This window comes from Oncorhynchus tshawytscha, linkage group LG12 (assembly GCF_018296145.1).
Source record: "Oncorhynchus tshawytscha isolate Ot180627B linkage group LG12, Otsh_v2.0, whole genome shotgun sequence".
Lineage (NCBI taxonomy): Eukaryota > Metazoa > Chordata > Actinopteri > Salmoniformes > Salmonidae > Oncorhynchus > Oncorhynchus tshawytscha.
The window spans coordinates 60,069,517-60,085,089 of record NC_056440.1 but is presented as its reverse complement, the minus strand read 5'-3'; the positions used below and the strand labels follow the sequence as shown (position 1 = coordinate 60,085,089).

The 15,573-nt window shown below is 42.1% G+C and overlaps 1 protein-coding gene and 1 long non-coding RNA gene across 3 annotated transcripts in view; one reads left to right on the top strand and one right to left on the bottom strand.

The window, feature by feature from the left end:
- LOC121847839 overlaps nucleotides 1-13,716 on the bottom strand; it is a 49,753-nt gene extending 36,037 nt beyond the window's left edge. Inside the window, exon 1 of the long non-coding RNA XR_006084707.1 lies at nucleotides 13,629-13,716. This is a non-coding gene — a long non-coding RNA (uncharacterized LOC121847839). The remainder of the gene's footprint in view (nucleotides 1-13,628) is intronic.
- A 655-nt stretch (nucleotides 13,717-14,371) lies between these two features.
- Nucleotides 14,372-15,573, top strand: part of LOC112244897 (teashirt homolog 3-like) — a 42,472-nt gene continuing 41,270 nt past the window's right edge. The window contains exons 1-2 of one of the 2 annotated variants that reach the window (XM_042330850.1): nucleotides 14,372-14,498; nucleotides 15,052-15,261. In XM_042330850.1, coding sequence (XP_042186784.1) covers nucleotides 15,222-15,261 — 40 coding nt within the window. In that variant the 5' untranslated portion in view covers nucleotides 14,372-14,498; nucleotides 15,052-15,221. The remainder of the gene's footprint in view (nucleotides 14,499-15,051; nucleotides 15,262-15,573) is intronic. The other variant, XM_042330851.1, reaches the window with a different exon arrangement.

Genomic DNA, 15,573 nt, shown 5'->3' with positions numbered 1-15,573 from the left:
GCTTGATGTGTGAGATAAACATTGAGAAAAGAAGAAAAACCAAACATATCCTGGGCTAAGATGGGAATCATTTAAACATTTGACCTCCGTCATGATGCTTTCTTATGCTCTTACTGCTTTTGGTAAAATGGGCTGAAACAGATTCCTTTGGATGTGTAGGCCTGTGTCTAGCAACAGTAATTCAGAGAGGCAGAAAGTATAAAGAGCCCAGTACACAGTGTCAGCTTGGATAGTGTCCCTCCTGTGCCGAGGGGCGGCTAATCAGTGGCTTGTAAAGGAGACCGCGGAAGCCTAGGGGCACGCGTTTACCCCCACACACGCACATACACACACACACACACACACACACACAACTGTGACAGTTTGTTTAAGTCTGCATGGGGTCACCATGATGCTATGTGATGGGAGGTTGATCCACAGGCAGATTCCTCCACGCAACGTTAACATTAACGTGTCCTACACGGACCGGGTCTTCAGTCAGATGGGTCTGCCTCCAGTCTTCAGGGGTTAGGAAGGATAGGATAGGAGGGGCTGAGGTTTTCCTGCTCCCCTCCCTCCCTTCCTCCTCCCTCTACTCCCCACTCTGGCTAAATGGGGGTTGGGTATACGTATGAAATCAAATGGCCCTGGTCATATCGTTCCCCTCATAACGTTGGAGGATCTCGAGGATGTCACAGTGGGAGGTGGGTTGTTCTCCCCCTCCTCCTCTCGGCCATTAAGTTCATCTACCTCACTGTCTATTTAGCGAGAAAGATCCTACTCAGGAGTGGTGGGGGAATAAAGGCGCAGAGAATGTCAGCGCAAGATAAACACCGGTGCGGTGAAGTGGCTCTCGCACGGCTGATGTGACGAGAGCGTAACTTGTGATTTGTATCCGCAGCCTTTAGTCTGAGAAAGCGTCTCACAATTGGACTGGCTCATCCCACAGGCAGGCTGCTTGTTCTGAGGCCAACATGAAAGGGATGTCTGTTGCTGCTTCATGTATGCTCTCTCTCTCTCTCTCTAACCACTCTTAATTTTTTTCCTGCTCTCTTTTTCTCTTTATGGCCCTCCTTTCTTCTCTCACATCTCCCTCATTCTTCCTCACCTGATTTCCCTTTAATGATGTGTCTTTCCCTACCTCAGGGCCAGTAATTTCCTAAATCTGAGCTCTTTCTATCTCTCTCTCTCTCTGTTCTCTCTCTCTCTGTTCAATCTCTCTCCCGCCCTCTGTTCTCTGTTTTCGCTCTCCCCCGCCCTCTCTCTGTTCTCTGTTCTCTCTGTGTTCTCTGTTCTCTCTCTCTCCCACCCTCTCTCTGTTCTCTGCTCACTCTCTGTTCTCTCTCTCTCCCTCCCACCCTCTCTCTGTTCTCTGTTCTCTCTGTGTTCTCTGTTCTCTCTCTCTCCCACCCTCTCTCTGTTCTCTGCTCACTCTCTGTTCTCTCTCTCTCCCTCCCACCCTCTCTCTGTTCTCTCTCCCACCCACCCTCTCTCTGTTCTCTCTGTTCTCTCTGTTCTCTCTGTTCTCTCTCTCTCTCTCTCTCTCTCTCTGTTCTCTCACCCTCCCTCTCTCTGTTCTCTGTTCTTTCTCTCTCTTTGTGTCTCCAGCTCCTTACTTGAGACATCTCAGTGTAGTCTGAGGCGGGGTTAAGGTCTCGATGACTTGAGTTTGTGTGTGAAATGAGGAGGGCGGGGCGATTGAGGGAGGCTGTATCAGCGAGACATCAGTCGTAATTAATAAAGCTGGGCCGCACTAATTAAAAAGCATGATTAATGCAATAGGGAGGATATATGGCACGGCATGGCACATCATCGTCTTCTGAGTCACAGTTCCACAGGCTCTGAGGGGGAAACACATGGAAGTGGATCTGAGATGGAGGGAAAAGTGACTGCTATGAATAAATCACAAATGAAACCACCACACACACAAACACAATAGCCTGATCTGATTAAGCTATCTTCACCATTTGAACAATGGCTTGCATAAAAATGTCACTGCCTTGCTAGCTAGCACATAACGTTCTGAGAACCATATGTTCCTTAGAGATTTGTGAGAGCGTAGTTGTCCTGTGGTTATTTTGTATACAACCTTTGCACAACACTCTGGGAATGGTTCAGGATACTTGCTTGTTTTTGGAACATTTAGGGAACTTGAAAGAAAACAACGTTATTTTCTTGGCATTTCATTACTTTAACGGAACGTTTCCTAAAAGTAAAAAATAAATAAAAATGGTTACATTTAATGTAAATGTTGTTAATGTTCTTGGAACGTTCTCCGACTTGTTTGACTTTGGGAACGTTCTCAAATAGTTCAGAGAACATTAAGAAACCAAGTTCATCTGTGGGAATTTCAGAACTTCAGCATATCGTTTCGTACAGGTTTCCTCAGCGCTTAATTTGTAAATCGGGAGGTCCCGGAACAAAACGTGGGCATGAGAGTTCTGAGGTACCGGAACGGATGAGGAAAAAAACATCACCTTTATAATAAAGCATTGCATGCAAATCATCACATTTGCGTAATGGCATCGAGCAGTAGAGTAGAGGCACTTTTACATTTCAGTAGCCTCGGGTCCGGGAAAATGCGAATCTACATAATTTTACATGACTGGAGACTTTGCCAGAATCTTTTTTGTTGTTGTCGAATTTGACCCCTTTTTTCTCCCCAATTTCGTGGTATCCAATTGTTTTTAGTAGCTACTAACTTGTCTCATCACTACAACTCCCGTACGGGCTCCGGAGAGACGAAGGTTGAAAGTCATGCGTCCTCCGATACACAACCCAACCAAGCCGCACTACTTCTTAACACAGCGCGCATCCAACCGGAAGCCAGCCGCACCAATGTGTCGGAGGAAACACCGTGCACCTGGCAACCTTGGTTAGCGCACATTGCGCCCCAGCCCACCACAGGAGTCGCTGGTGCGCGATGAGACAAGGATATCCCTACTGGCCAAACCCTCCCTAACCCAGACGACGCTAGGCCAATTGTGCGTCGCCCCACGGACCTCCCGGTCACGGCCGGTTACGACAGAGCCTGGGCGTGAACCCAGAGTCTCTGGTGGCACAGCTAGCGCTGCAGTACAGCACCCACCTCTTAAGTCGACCCCCTACTTTTTCTAACATTCTGTTAAAAATCGCGCAACATTTCGGCGTCCTGCTACTCATGCCAGGAATATAGTATATGCATATGATTCGTATGTGTGGATAGAAAACACTCTCACGTTTCTAAAACTGGTTAAATCACCGCTGTGACTATAACAGAGCGTCTGTTTCATCGAAAAGCGCAAGAAAAACTGATCACTGAAAACTAAAAAAAATATCCATGCGCCACTTGCATGTATTGTTCAAGGGGCACGAAATTAAATGGGGCCGAGATTGCAAGTCCTACAGCTTCCACACGATGTCACCAGTCTTGTCAATTGCCTTCTCGTTGTTTCTTGGTCAAACGAGGAAGAGAGACCACTTTCCATCCGGTCTCTGACAGGAAGTTTTGGAAGAGAGATTTCGGAAGATGATTTGAAATCGTGGAGCTATTGAATACACATCGCCTCGTGATCAATTTGATAGATTATTAACGTTTACTAATACCTAAAGTTGGATTACAAAAGTATTTCGAAGTGTTTTGTGAAAGTTTATCGTCAACTTTTTTAATTTTAAAAAATGACGTAGCGTTTTGAAACTGTTTTTTTCTGAATCACACAGTTTCCATAGATGGATATTTTGGGTATATATGGACCGATTTCATCGAAAAAAAGACCCAATAGTGATGTTTATGGGACATATAGGAGTGCCAACAAAGAAGCTCGTCCAAGGTAATGAAAGTTTAATATTTTATTTCTGCTATTTGTGTAGCGCCGGCTACGCTAATTCTTTTGTTTACGTCGCCTTCAGGTATTTCGGGGTGTTGCATGCTATCAGATAATAGTTTCTCATGCTTTCGCCGAAAAGCATTTTAATAATCTGACTTGTTGGCTAGATTCACAACGAGTGTAGCTTTAATTCAGTGCCCTGCATGTGTGTTTTGATGAACGTTTGAGTTTTAACAAGTGCTATTAGCATTTGGCGTAGCGCATTTGCATTTGCTGATGGCTAGATGAGACGTCTGCGTCTCAGGTCGACGCAAGAGGTTTTAACCACTGTGCCACCCGGGAATAATATTTTTTTAATAACTCACTTCTTTTCTTTTTTTTACCGCACAGGCTACTTTTACACTGACAAACTGAGAATCTGAGATCAATAAAAACAAACTTGTCTTGAATCCATCAATAGCCTAGGCCGAGGTGTGTGGAGACACATATTGTAGGCTAAAGTCCGAGGTGGGAAATGAAAGTCCTAAAAATGGTTTCCAGTTTCACTGACTCCTCCAAGCAGGTCACTGGCTGGTGATGGCCGATGTGCTCATTCCAAAGTCCAGTCTCTCTCTCTCTTCTGTAAAACAATACTTGGAAGTAGATCAAATATTTTGGTAGCCTACAGCATAGCAGGAGCTATTTGCTTTCCGGCTTGTGTTTTCCCTCGATTGTATTTGAAATATTGAGAAAGACCTGTTTTTTATGTGAGCTGTTTTTTCACTGACAGATTTGTGCCAGATGTAGGTTATTCCTTGTTAACGGGCTACAAACCACAGCTCGGCAAATTTTTTAAAGAAGCTATTGATCCTCTGTGGCTAAATGATAGGCCTTCTCGTGAGGTAGTAGGCTATTCTGAATTATTTTACTTATTTCTGAACAGACAGCAGTAACTCTATAACTTTGGCAAATGTATTTCAATTTATCAGGAGTGCTGCAGTTCCTTCAGAACCTTTCGCGCGGCTATGATTCTATAAGGAAATACATGATGAAGTGCAATGCTGGAGAGATGACAGTTGCAGGTTCATGCCTATCAGAGCAGAGAGGGATCATGGAAAGTGAATCTCATTCTAGTTATCTGAGAGATACTGGCGCGCTTCTCACACAGCCACGGCCATGCGTTGGTCTCAAACATAGGTTACTGTGTTGCGCAAACCACAAACCCGCCCAACCCAAATCAACTCTTAGAATATTAGGCCCAGGCTGAAGATATACTTTTTCACATTATGTTTGTTGTGGGGGCAGGAGAAACCTCTTAAGGATCCGACCCTTTTTTTCAATTTTCACCTAAAATGACATAACCAAATCTAACTACCTGTAGCTCAGAACCTGAAGCAAGGATATGCATTTTTTTAATACAATTTGAAAGGAAACGTTTTGAACTTTGTGGAAATGTGAAATGAATATTGGAGAATATAACACATTAGATCTGGTAAAAGATAAAACAAAGAAAAAAACATTTTATTTTTGTACCATCATCTTTGAAATGCAAGAGAAAGGCCATAATGTATTTAACCAGTCCAGGCACAATTTAGATGTTGGCCACTGGATGGCAGCAGTGTACGTGCAAAGTTTTAGACTGATCCAATGAACCATTGCATACATGTTCAAAATGTTGTATTAAGACTGCCAAAATGTGCCTAATTGGTTTATTAATGAAGAGGCAACTAAAATTAACTTTTATCGCTTTTATTATAATTTTTACATTGCAAAAAGTTAGAGAAAAAATGTCATGCCATGAGAGGTACCGGATCCGCTAAATAGGTTCCGGAAAAAACTGTCCAAAATGGAGAGGTGTCAGATCCTGTTCTGGCAGAATCCGGCTAAAATGAAGCACAGGCATTCCTCATGGTTTTATTTCAAGACATGTTCTCAAATTGTTCTAAGAACGTTAAGAAAACTTTCCATAAAAACCACAAGAAAACTTTAGTAACATTCAGGGAACGTTCTGTTGTAACAGATATTGCAGTTGCTCAAGCTGGATGCAGTCCGTACACATTGCATTGGAGCAAAAACAATCCGTGTTTTGTGTGATGATGTTGGCTAATCTTTATAGTTGCTGCCATATCCTAGTCACTAGCCAGAATTCTTGAAAAATGAATGTAACTCCCTACTTAAATTTTGGGCCAAAAAAACAATCTGCGTTTTAACTACTCAATGATCATGCAAGTACCGCACGAGTACGCTACCTAGCTGTTCCACCTCTATTTTGACTGTCTGTATGTGTCGTGCCTGTGTTTGATATGCTTTCCTAAATATACTGTTGCAACAGACAACAGTTTGCACGAACATGTCCATCGTGTTCTTATTTTTGTTGATTTATTTAACCAGACAAGGCAGTTAAGAACAAATTCTTACATACAATGACGGCCTTCCGGGTAACAGAGGGTTACTGCCTTGTTCAGGGGCAGAACGACAGATTTTCCCCTTGTCAGCACGGGGATTTGATCCAACAACCTTTCGGGTTACTGGCCGCTAGGCTACCTGCCCCCCTTATACGGGGCGGCAGGGTAGCCTAGTGGTTAGAGTGTTGGACTATTTACCAGAAGGTTGCATGTTCAAATCCATGAGCTGACAAGGTACAAATCTGTCGTTCTGCCCCTGAACAGGCAGTTAACCCACTGTTCCTGGGCCGTCATTGAAAATAAGAATTTGTTCTTAACTGACTTGCCTAGTTAAATAAAGGTAAAAATTAAAAATTAAAAAATACAGTAGGTGTCTGTTTAAAGCCAAACTATAGTATGTCACTATTGGTGTAAGTCAATGCCTAGCAGAGTCCACACACTACGTTGAGAGCAGAGCCTGTACTGTACTTTACTGTAGGAAGACCCTCCTAATGACTTGACCACGTCTGGCTAGGCCTGTGATTCAGTTCCCTGCGGGTGACGTCACCGCAGACGGATAGTGTGGGCTTTAACTAGGTGATCTCATCTCTTCTTCATTTTTTACAGTTTAACAGATGCTCCTATCCAGAGTGACTTACAGGAGCAATTAGGGTTAAGTTCCTTGCTCAAGGGCACACTGACATGTTTTTCACCTCGTCAGCACAGGAATTCGAAACAGCAAACTTTCGATTACTGGTCCAATGCTCTTAACCGCTAGGCTACCTGCCAATGTACTTCCTTAGCAGGCAGCTCAACGCCTTATTCCAGCAGTATAACATCATTAACATGTATATGTCGTGTCTCTATTTGTTACATTATCAGAGGAATGGATATAACAGCACATGACAAAGTACAAAATGAGGCTACCGTAGGGTTAGTGACAGGACGTGATAATTCAGTGGTCAACCCCATTTAACTCTAAATATACAGAGACATGAGAAATGAGGGCATTTCCTAAATGCTGGAGAAGATCCTCTGTTATTTTGCATCCTTACCTGTTCTAAGCGGGTTTACCATAAGGTCTGCACATCAGGGGTGGCTTACATTAAGAAAACAAAAATGGCCAGCATTTCTCTTTTTAAAAATTTGTGCTTGGTTCCCTGTTTGTCTGGTTCTCATCGGGGTAAACATTTGTTCCAGTTGCAGAGCTGGAACATGAATCACAGACGAGAAGAGGAAACCACACTGACAGCTGCAGCTCATTACCGGCACTATTACTGATACAGGGGGCTGCTGGGGGAAATTCCTCCTGCCACAGAAAGCGTTCCTGTTTACCATACACCGCCTAGGATCAGGACCTACACACACCCACCCAGACATACTGTACCAAAACACACAGGCACATGCACACACTGCACACATAGAAGCATGCATAGACACACTGCATGCACACACTGCACACATAAAAGCATGCATAGACACACTGCATGCACACACACGCTCTCCTCTTTCTATCTCTCACCTTATCTTTATCCCTCCCTCCCTCTCTGTCTTCCTTTCTACCTATTGCACTCCCTACCTCTCCCTCTGTCTATTTCTCACTCCATCCCTCCCTACCTCTATCACTCTCTCGCTCTCTCTCTCTCTCTCTCTCTCTCTCTCTGTCTTTACTCACCATAAGGAAGGATTGACTCACAGCAGTACTCCATGTCACATGGCTTACCCAAAACCCACAACTCAGTAAACTGTATATAGTTTTACCTCTTATGTTTGATTTTCACACAGGAAACAAACAAGCATATTTATTTAAACACATACTAACAAGCTGCAATATATTCATCCTGTGAAAATGAATTAGAAGTTAGCCTAGACATTAAATTGATTAATGGGCTGGGGTCAATTCCATTCCAATTCAGTTCAATCTGGAATAAACTGAAATTTCCAATTCCAAATCTCTGTCATTGAAACACTTTAAGAAAAAATGGAATTGGAATCCGAATGTCAGTTTACTTCCTGAATTGACTGAAATGGAATGAAATTGACCCAAACTCAAAAAACAATCCATGAAAGTTTCAGCAAAACATTAAGCTGAGAAAAGGCAATGCATTATCTGCTGTGTCATTCAACTCAATAGATGTGCTCGAATACAATTAGATCATACATCGAATAAAACTGACACAACATCATTGTATACTAGGCAACACTGCTCTCCACCTCATTTGAGAGGTACCTAGGTCTATTTCCTTTATTGCAGACCGGATTAACAACTGAACTGCTGAAACAACACCAGTGCCAGGTCTGGCTGTGACACAGGCCTCTCTGATCCAATGGGTTAATGTATTCATTTCTCACCATTCCCCTCAAAAACATAAATCAAGCACAGCAAAACACCACCTTGTATTCTGACTCGTCCAACCCTCTTTGACCTCTGCCAATTTTTATCTCATTTTGGTTTAACTTTGTAGATCAGACTTTAATTTTGAAGCGGGTCTCTGGGACAGTGATGAATAGGGTACATCAAGGAGGGCTTAAATTACCCTCTCCCTGGTGGCTAGCGGCCGGGAGGGTTGGAGGGGGAGGCTTGGTGACCTAGTAACAGACACAGAAAGAGGACTGGTCAGCACTTGCCCTCTCAGCCCTGCAAACTCGCATAGCACACCCAGCTATGGAAGAGGGAGGAAGAATAAAATACCTGCATCCACTACCTATAACATTCCATCTCTGTGTTTTCAGAGTCAAAGTACAGGATATGTCTTGTTGAGATGAGTTAGACTTTTGAGTTGCTTTGGATGATAACTCTGCCCTAAATTGGAGTTGGCCTATTATGCTAATAGCTGCTATGTGAAAACGCAATTTTTGGAATAAATTGTGACAAAAAAAAAATCATATTTTATTTCATATTTTACCTCTGAATATGGAAAATTGTTGCTGACATTCATCTAATATTCTTCTAAAGAAAAAAAAGGTAGGTTCATGAGTCTGATAACGTTCACTTCGCCTGAGGAGTATGCAGCCTGTATGCATTGTGACGGGGGAGCTAGTACTTAATAAATACACACAAATACACATAGTTATACTACTGATCTCAGAAAAACCAATAGGCTTAAATCCTCTTTCCACACATTGTAATTTCATTTGCTAGAAGCCTCTTGTTTCCTTTATAGCTACCAAATACTTCCCCTCTTATTCTAGGCTATAGCCAATCCCTTCCTTGCGCATTTTATACAGTCTACTAGGAACAAGTGTGCGGTGAAGCTGAATGGATCAGGTGAGCGCACTCTCCTCGCCAATGTGATCACCATACAATTCCTGATGGTGCACGGGCTCCGAGCACTATTTACAAACCCCATTCTTATCCATTCATACTTCAGTTCTCCAGTTTTCCCAAATATCCCTTTTTAGGAGGAAGACAAGTATACACATGGCTGTTGCAAGCCCATCCTCGACCCCAGGACAGAGAGCAGGTTTGGCAACTGTGTGATGCGCGCCTCCATGGGTCCCGCAGCGCTGCTATCTTATGACCTAGCCGACCCTGGTGCATCGCAGCTGACTGCGTCGCCACCACGGGAGTCTATTGCAAATATTCCCGAGGGTGCTATTGTTCACAGTAGCGGCAATTATTAACCTTTATTCGTAAAAGATGTTATCTCAAACCGCAGGTTATAATGGCTTTATGTAAACGTCTGGTGAGTTTGTGAAAGTGATGGTCCACCTCGCTCTGTGTGCATCAAAGCGGATGCTCCAAATACCGCTCCAGCTAATTACTTGCCACTTGCTCGGCTGCGTAAACTCGAGTGGTCCTACAACACGGTTGGTGCGGTGAATGTAGTAAATAATCATAGGGGTAGATTTTGGGAACGTTGTCCTGACCTTATAGGAAACATTGGTCAAATAAGTTAGTTTGGTCGATGGACATATCGTAGTCCTACTGAAAGTCCCAATAGCCAATGTGAGCTAGATATATTTACCAAATGTAGTGCAACGTTTGTAATGAAAAATGAATTAACAATATGCTTTTTGACCAATGTAGTTGCATTGCTTGCTCTTTGGGATTTTAGGCTGGGTTCTGTATGAGCACTTTGTTACATCTGCTGATATAAAAAGGGTTTAACAAATACATTAACGTTTTGCTTGATTGATTGATAGATTGATTATTTTAAAAAGTGCATAAACACATGAAAATGTAAGATCATTTCAGTGTTTTTTAAACAAAAATAATAATCTGGGGGATAGTCTATTCCTAAACACCACGGAAGTCCTAATCCATCAAATTATAGTCGAGTAGACTGAAACGAAAAAAAAAGGTTTGATTGTTATGGAATAAAATAGCACCACTTTTAGGCAACACTATGAGAGTAAAAAATTACAATAGTACCAGATTTAACCAAATACAATTATGATTTTACCAAATAAAAATGACTAAAGTATTTATACTTATCAACAAAACTTGACATTAGAGGCAACATGCGATAGGCTACACTTCCCTAAATCATATGAAAAGTCCAGGTGGGGTTCTGATTCTTCTCTAACACTATTTTGATTCTGCAATTTTTGATAAGGCCCTGTCTTATTCTCCCTAAAGGAAAAGTGAGGTCTAACGATAGTTAGAAAGATCCAAACTAGGTGTTTGAGTAACGGGGGCGTTATGGGGGAAGTTGCTCCAAGCTCTGAGTGACAAAATGGAGTTGAAAGTTATCAAATAAATATCACAAATATATACCAAGAAAAGTATCACACTTTTAACTTAGCATATGACGTATATGGAAATTGACAAACTTTAATTAAACAAATTCCAAACGAAACAGACAGTTTTGTTTGCTTGTTTTTTAGTCTATAAAGTGTGTTACTAGGCAAGGCCTGCAAAAAAACTTGCTGTCTGTGACATGCGTGGGCGTTAAAAAAAAAAATCATTTTAGCTGTCCGATTTTTTTCCTTCTGTAGCTTATTATGAACAAGAATGTGCGAGCATAAAACCATCTTCATTTGAATCCTCCATAGCCTAGCAGTTATCAAAAGTTGACTTAACGAACAGACTCATTATTGTTGTGCATGTGCATACAAGTACACGTTGCCTCGATAATTGCACAGTAGAAAACAGTGTCTGAACGGAAATATAAATGCATTTTCCTCTACAATAACCATGGTCACTCGAATCATTGTCACAGTTACAAACACAGGTGCCGATGAAGTTACATGGGAACGAGCAAACAATGGGCGAGACGCTTAAATGATGTGCCCTTTCCCCATCTCTCTCCCTCTCTCACTCTTTCCATTTCGGACTTCTGTCCCACATACACAAACACACACACACACACACACACACATACAGAGAGAGACAGACACATGTACCAAAGGGTAATTTACTGTAAGATGAGAGAATGAGTGCACTTATAGCAATATAAAGGATAAGGAAAGTCCCACAGAAGCCTACCAAGCAAAGCTCGCAGGCTTAGTTTTAAAATAAAGGGTAATTAAGAAATATATGTTCATGTTTTTTATTTGATGAATCTACATCGTTATTGTTATTATTAATAATAGTAATAATTTTTTAAAAACATTTTAAAATGTTGTAGTTTACAAACTCCTAACAACAGAACAAACATCAGTAACAACAATCACTTTTTGGCCTATTTCTTCTATACGTCTGGTTAACTTGAATATTTATAAAGTTACGTTGAAATAATCATTAAATGTCATTATAATTCCAACTTTTCAAGGAATCCATATCTGATCGTAAGTTGAAGAGAATAGCTGTAGATAGCCTTATCACTGAAAAGCTAAATATAGGCCTAAATGTGCCACACTGCTAAACATGGAATCTAACTCTAACCTTATGGCCACACGCTTCAACTTTTGTTTGAGCGGAAAAAATATTGTTGTAATGACATGCATGTTTGGCCTAACCTGTAAACAGAATTGCCTGAATCACATACCTGCCAACAGAATGAGGGATATGTCGAATTTCTATCTGGCATTGTATACAAGGACTGAGCAGAAACATGTTCAAGCTAAATGCTATTTTTTTTTAAATAGCGTTTTCGTAACGATAATCTTGAAGTTGAAATGTTGTACTGGTCACTCTCTCGTAGAAACTCAGCCACACACACACACACACACACACACACACACACACACACACACACACACACACACACACACACACACACACACACACACACACACACACACACACACACACACACACACACACACACACACACACAACGGGCATCATTGACATCTTTACATTTTACTTCACGATCCCTAAAAAACATTTAAATTTGTCTCATGTATTGTAGACTTTGTTTACGCCATTGGCACACTCTTTTCAATTGAGCGAGCGAATGATTAAGAGTAGATTAGAAATGTAGCCTAATACTGAACTGAAAGTAAAGTTACGCCCAGAGAACTGTCAAATTATCGACTTGCTATGCATTATGCACTACTGTAAAATTGTATGCAACCACCTGCATTTCGTTTAATTATCACCCTAAGTTTAAAAAAGAAAGAACGAAAAAGCTCGCATTCTTCAACATTGTCTTGGAAACATGTTGAATAATTATCTGTAGAAAATTACATAATAGGCCTATTGTATTCTGTAAATATGTGTAGACAATCCTTTTCAGTTGTCTTCCACAACTCATTTAGTCCTCAGCACCATTAGGAGATATCAGTCAGCCTATCTCAAGTAAAGCGTTCTATTGCACTTCGCCTTTTTGTGCGTTCCCAAAAAGCACTTTTACGCGCCTTTACGCACCAACCAAATAGAACTTCGGACACTATGTTTTTAGTCCATCTGAAACAAAATGTGTATATGGTTTCCATAGTTTGCATTAAAAAAACATAGTGATTCTTTCAGGTAGCAGTGGCTTTCCAGAGTTGACAGTAGGCTTCAGACGACTAGAGGCAGAGAGGCGCACAGCTTTACATAGCCCACTGTCTCAATGCAATGCTATTGAAAAGCTACCGATTGCATCAAATCTGCCTTGATTTCCTTTTGATTTCTGTATTAGGAAAGGAGAATGACGACCATTAGACCACTGAAAATCGCCAGGCTGTTGACCAAAGCTAATGTGTCAGAAATGTAGAGGCGCTGTGCGGAGGCTGCTGTGTCTACTGAGAGGGGTATTGTCGTTGCGAGTATGCAGAGCGTGTGACACTGATGGATGCGCCAATGGTTAGACGGACAGATGCTTGGGCGGATCTAACGGCATGCAGTGGTGTAGCGGCATACGCAGCGAGATTAGGCTAAAACATCCGGAATCAGTGAAAGACTGTTCTTTCTCATCCCTCAACAAGCCTGGCGAACGGAGAGGAGATCGTGTTCCCATCGAGCGACTCCTCTGCCACTAACAAGGGATTGATCCCCTCTGCGGTCAGATATGTCTGACTATTGACTAGCGTGAGACTGGGAAACCACGACACGGCAAATACACGGACACACACATCTGGCAGAAGAAAACATCCTTTGACAACTTACCGTGTTCTGGTTAGCGAGAAAATCATTTGCATCCACAGTCATAACCTTTCCAGCAGACAGCGGACCAATTGTATTCTATCTTGAAGATGATCTGAAAAAGAGGGATAATTTTTCCATTTTCCCCCTAAATAATACAGAAAATTCTCTGTAAGTTTTTTTCTTTACTGTGAGGGGAAACATTTGAAAGAAAAAGCTGATAGTGTCTGTGATGGTCCCAAATCTGGAGGATGGGGATGTGTGCATCATTTTGATCTCACCGTAAAAAAAAACGAACCTTACTATTCTTTCCATTCTGTATCAACAAAAACAAGGAGAGCGCATGATACGGATTTTGTGCCTGCCCCACATGAGCAGAAGAAGGCATCTTGCAGTGAGGAAGACTCGACTGATTCGCTGTTGCTGTTTTAAATACCTACTATCAGCCACACAAAGAAGAGGAAAAAGTGTTATTAGCAGCCAAGAAAGTGTTTGGCAATAGCTGCTGATCCATGCTCTCAGAGCAGCTGAGGCACAGCACGAGTCCATCCCCTCCTTCTGATGTACATTATTACAACAAGGGATACCCAATCAAGCACGTATCTCATCGATTCGAACTGCTCTCGGTGGATTTTGAACGCGCTTGGACAAAATAACGGAGCGAGCCAGCGTGTGGGCGACAAGTCCGTCCATCTCTTCTTTCAACCTTTGCCTTTACCCCGCTATCTTAAAAACAATATATATTTGTTGATGCTTTTAAGGGGACTTGGAAAGACTGGGATTTTCATGCGATGGCTACAGCGACGCTGAGATGCTGCCTTGCTGGTTTTTAAATTGCGTGTGATGACTGGATATCGAAATCCTCATGGATAACGCAGTTAATCGACGGATTGAGTAAGTATGCCATTCCGTTAACACCTAGTCAACATTAAGATAGTCCAATAGCCTAGGGAAGTAGAACATGTTTTGTTTCCATGTGTAGCCAAAGAGTGGAACGGTGCTCTCCTCCTTACAGTTATGCTATTTTGTCAGCGTTTGATCTCCAGCATGCGTGGATGACTTTTGAAAATGCTCACGAATGATTTCTTTCAAATAGCAAAGCTGACTTTTTATGCTGTATAGAATGTATAGTCCGCGTCAGACACCGTTATGGGGCTGCGGTGAGGGACAGCAGACATGTGATGCTTATATGACAAGAGCTAGCTAGCCATTGGATGTGCACCGCACGAATGTGACAGTGCTTGATGTTCGCCCCTGTTTGCAGACTTTGAGTGACGCGTTCATTTCGTTTTCCTTTAAGCTTGCCTGTTGCAGCCTCCAACGCGGAGTGAGAATCACATTGAGGCTGAAGATCCCCCCGCCACTGTACTCTCCGTCTCCACACACTGTGATATCCAAGTCGAACAGGAGAAGCTGAAAAAAAACGCTTGTTCTTCTTCATCTTCAGATCTACCCGTTCTTCAATGTCTGCATTTTTGTTTGAAAACTGCCGATCTATGTCAGCCTTCTGAAAGCGTCCCGGGTACCGTGTAAGGAAGCGCCGCTATCAAAGAAGAGCGGACGAGCTATAGGGATCTCTGGGGCTAGAGGAGAACTCTTCAGAACCCCGAAATAAGCATGCCGCGGAGGAAACAGCAAGCGCCCCGGCGTGCGGCAGGTACGGTTCTATGATTTGCATGTTATCACCCCTGTTTTCACTACGACTGCTGAGCTATTTCCATTGCTTTCACTAGTCCTACCATGTATAGTACTGAATCATGTGCGTGTAGCTACATTGTAGCATAGCCTAAAGTGGGAGGAAATGGCAAATACCCATTCACTCAAAGAGGGATGGTTAGGCTACTTGCTATAAGTTTTTTTTTGTACTTTCCCTTTGAAGGGGATGTGCTTTTTTTTTTTTTTTTTTTTACAACCACGAAGACCACGTTTGATACTAGCCACCTACTATTTTAATAGTAATCTGCATTAT